Raw genomic sequence first — 2,110 nt, 5'->3', positions numbered from 1 at the left:
TGTGTGTGTGTGTGTGTGTGTGTGTGTGTGTGTGTGTGTGTGTGGGTTGGGCCTCGGAGACGATGAATGAAACGAGTCTTGTTTTGCTCAAGGGAAGCCAGCGTAAAGAGGGGGGAAGACGAGCGCGTTGAATGTATGTAGACTTGGCCGCGCCTGCCCCCACGTACGTACGTACGTTCGTCTTGTCTTTCCTTCCTTCCTTCCTTCCTTCCCACCTCCCGTTTGCAAAGAGGCGGCAGGTTTGGGTGCAATGTAAAAACAGCGGTGAAATTGTTGCGTTCGTTCCCTCCGTCGTACCTCCTCGCCGCGGATGCGTGAGGTGGCTTTACAAGCATTTCTCTGCTCCACAGCATTGAACAGAATAATTATTTTCACGGCTCGTTTTTATTAGCGTGCGTTTTCCTCTGGGAGATTTTACACATTCGCACATATATACGCGCACACGCAAGCATCATCGGTTTTTGGTTGTTGTTCGCTTGCTGGGACGGGAGTCCGCGATCTTGTCTGTGGAGTGTGATGGATTCATCATCGTAATGTGTTTGTTTGTGACACGAGGCGGATTGTGAAAGTTTGTGGCATTTGATTTAACAACAGGACGGCGAGCGCCTTGTTGCATGCAGCGAGTAGTGAGTGAGTCAGTGGTCTTTCCGAACGGATCTCGCACAATGCCGTTGTCGTAACACCATCGTTTTGTTCTGAGCTGACTTGAAGAAGTTTTCACGTGAGGTGGATTGAGTTCAAAACCATTTGGGCGACGACGTAAGGAAGCTCTATTTTGAATTTTGTTTGAATATTCCCCGTCTGATATAGATTCCTACACACATCTGGATTTCCTTCGGTACTTCAGCTCTGAGCATAAATCTAGATCTAGATAGAAATCTATGTATTGTTTCAGTCGTCATGTAAGTGAACTGCAAGTAGTGAATGGCTGATCATATTCTCACCCAACTTCTGTAAAATTGTGGAATGATAATATATTTGCGAGTGTAGATCTACGTTACAGGTAGTCTCCCTTCTAAATGAGTTCGTTCTACCTGTGGAACATTTCTCGTATAGATCTATATATTCAGCGAGTCACCCAAACTACTTTGTGATCTCTTCTTTTATTAGTTGCTGTTCTTCTGCTATTGAAGCGCAGGCGGAAAGGTGCGGTGCGTTCACAAAGTGCGTGTGATATTTCAATCGTAGGTTATATATATATCTAAATATATAGGTTACCCTGTGGCCAAAATTACACCTTTGGATTTTGGACTGACGCATTCACTGCGCTCTGAATTGACGCGAATCGCTGGGAAACATAAACAGACGCCCAAAAAATTCTGCGCTAAGGCATGGGAAAGATACATACGAGAGTTATTGGTTCGTTTTGAAGTATAACTGCCATGCGATTGGATCAAAGGAAGAGATCGTCGCGCAGGAAAGAAAAAGAACAGATCCCGAGGAAGTACTGAAGGTGTGTTGACTAGCTCCATCCCGTGCAACAGCAGAGCGGCGGTGTGTGTGTGTGTGTGTGTGTGTCTGTGTGTCTGTGTGTGTGTGTCCGACACTGACCATTTTGTCACCGTGAACCGAGGTCAGGGAAGAGTTGATGGTGTCTGGATGTGAAGCGTAGGTCGTGGATGTAGAAGAGTTGATGGTGTCTGGATGAGGTCAGAGGAGAGTTGATGGTGTCTATATGTGAACCGTAGGTCGTGAAAGTAGAAGATGTTGATGGTGTCTGGATCTAGATCTGAAGCGTAGATCGCGGAAGAAGTAAAAGATGTTAATGGTGTGTGGAGGTGAAACGTAGGTCGTGGAAGTGGAAGATGTTGGACAGCATGTCGAATTTCTGCGGCTGGTCACGTGACCCTGGCCTGGGTCTGGGGGCGTGTCGCCCCGTGGTGCTGGAGCCACTGTCCCCGGAACTGACCGCCCATGACGTCATGGCCCGCTGGACGTACCCCTGGGACCACGCCCCGCCCGCCGCCCTCCTCAGCAGCCGACTGGCCAAGTACGACCTTCTGGCCGGGGCCCTGTCCAAGTGGGACAGTCATCACGTCACTTCCAAATACGACCTGGTGTCCGCCGGCCGGAGACTGACGACCACAGACACTTCCAGCCGGCTGTTCGC

At 49.0% G+C, this 2,110-nt stretch overlaps 1 protein-coding gene across 1 annotated transcript in view; it reads left to right on the top strand.

The window, feature by feature from the left end:
* Positions 1 to 93: 93 nt before the first annotated feature.
* The window catches only part of LOC101863014 (extensin), a gene marked incomplete in the record, with an annotated part of 24,445 nt that continues 22,428 nt past the window's right edge, over positions 94 to 2,110 (top strand). The window contains 1 exon segment of the mRNA XM_005095883.3: positions 94 to 2,110. Within this exon segment, the coding sequence (XP_005095940.2) occupies positions 1,806 to 2,110 (305 nt within the window).

The sequence above is a fragment of the Aplysia californica genome, unplaced genomic scaffold, assembly GCF_000002075.1.
Source record: "Aplysia californica isolate F4 #8 unplaced genomic scaffold, AplCal3.0 scaffold00116, whole genome shotgun sequence".
Classification (NCBI taxonomy): Eukaryota; Metazoa; Mollusca; class Gastropoda; order Aplysiida; family Aplysiidae; genus Aplysia; species Aplysia californica.
This window is presented reverse-complemented; position numbering and strand designations above follow the sequence as displayed.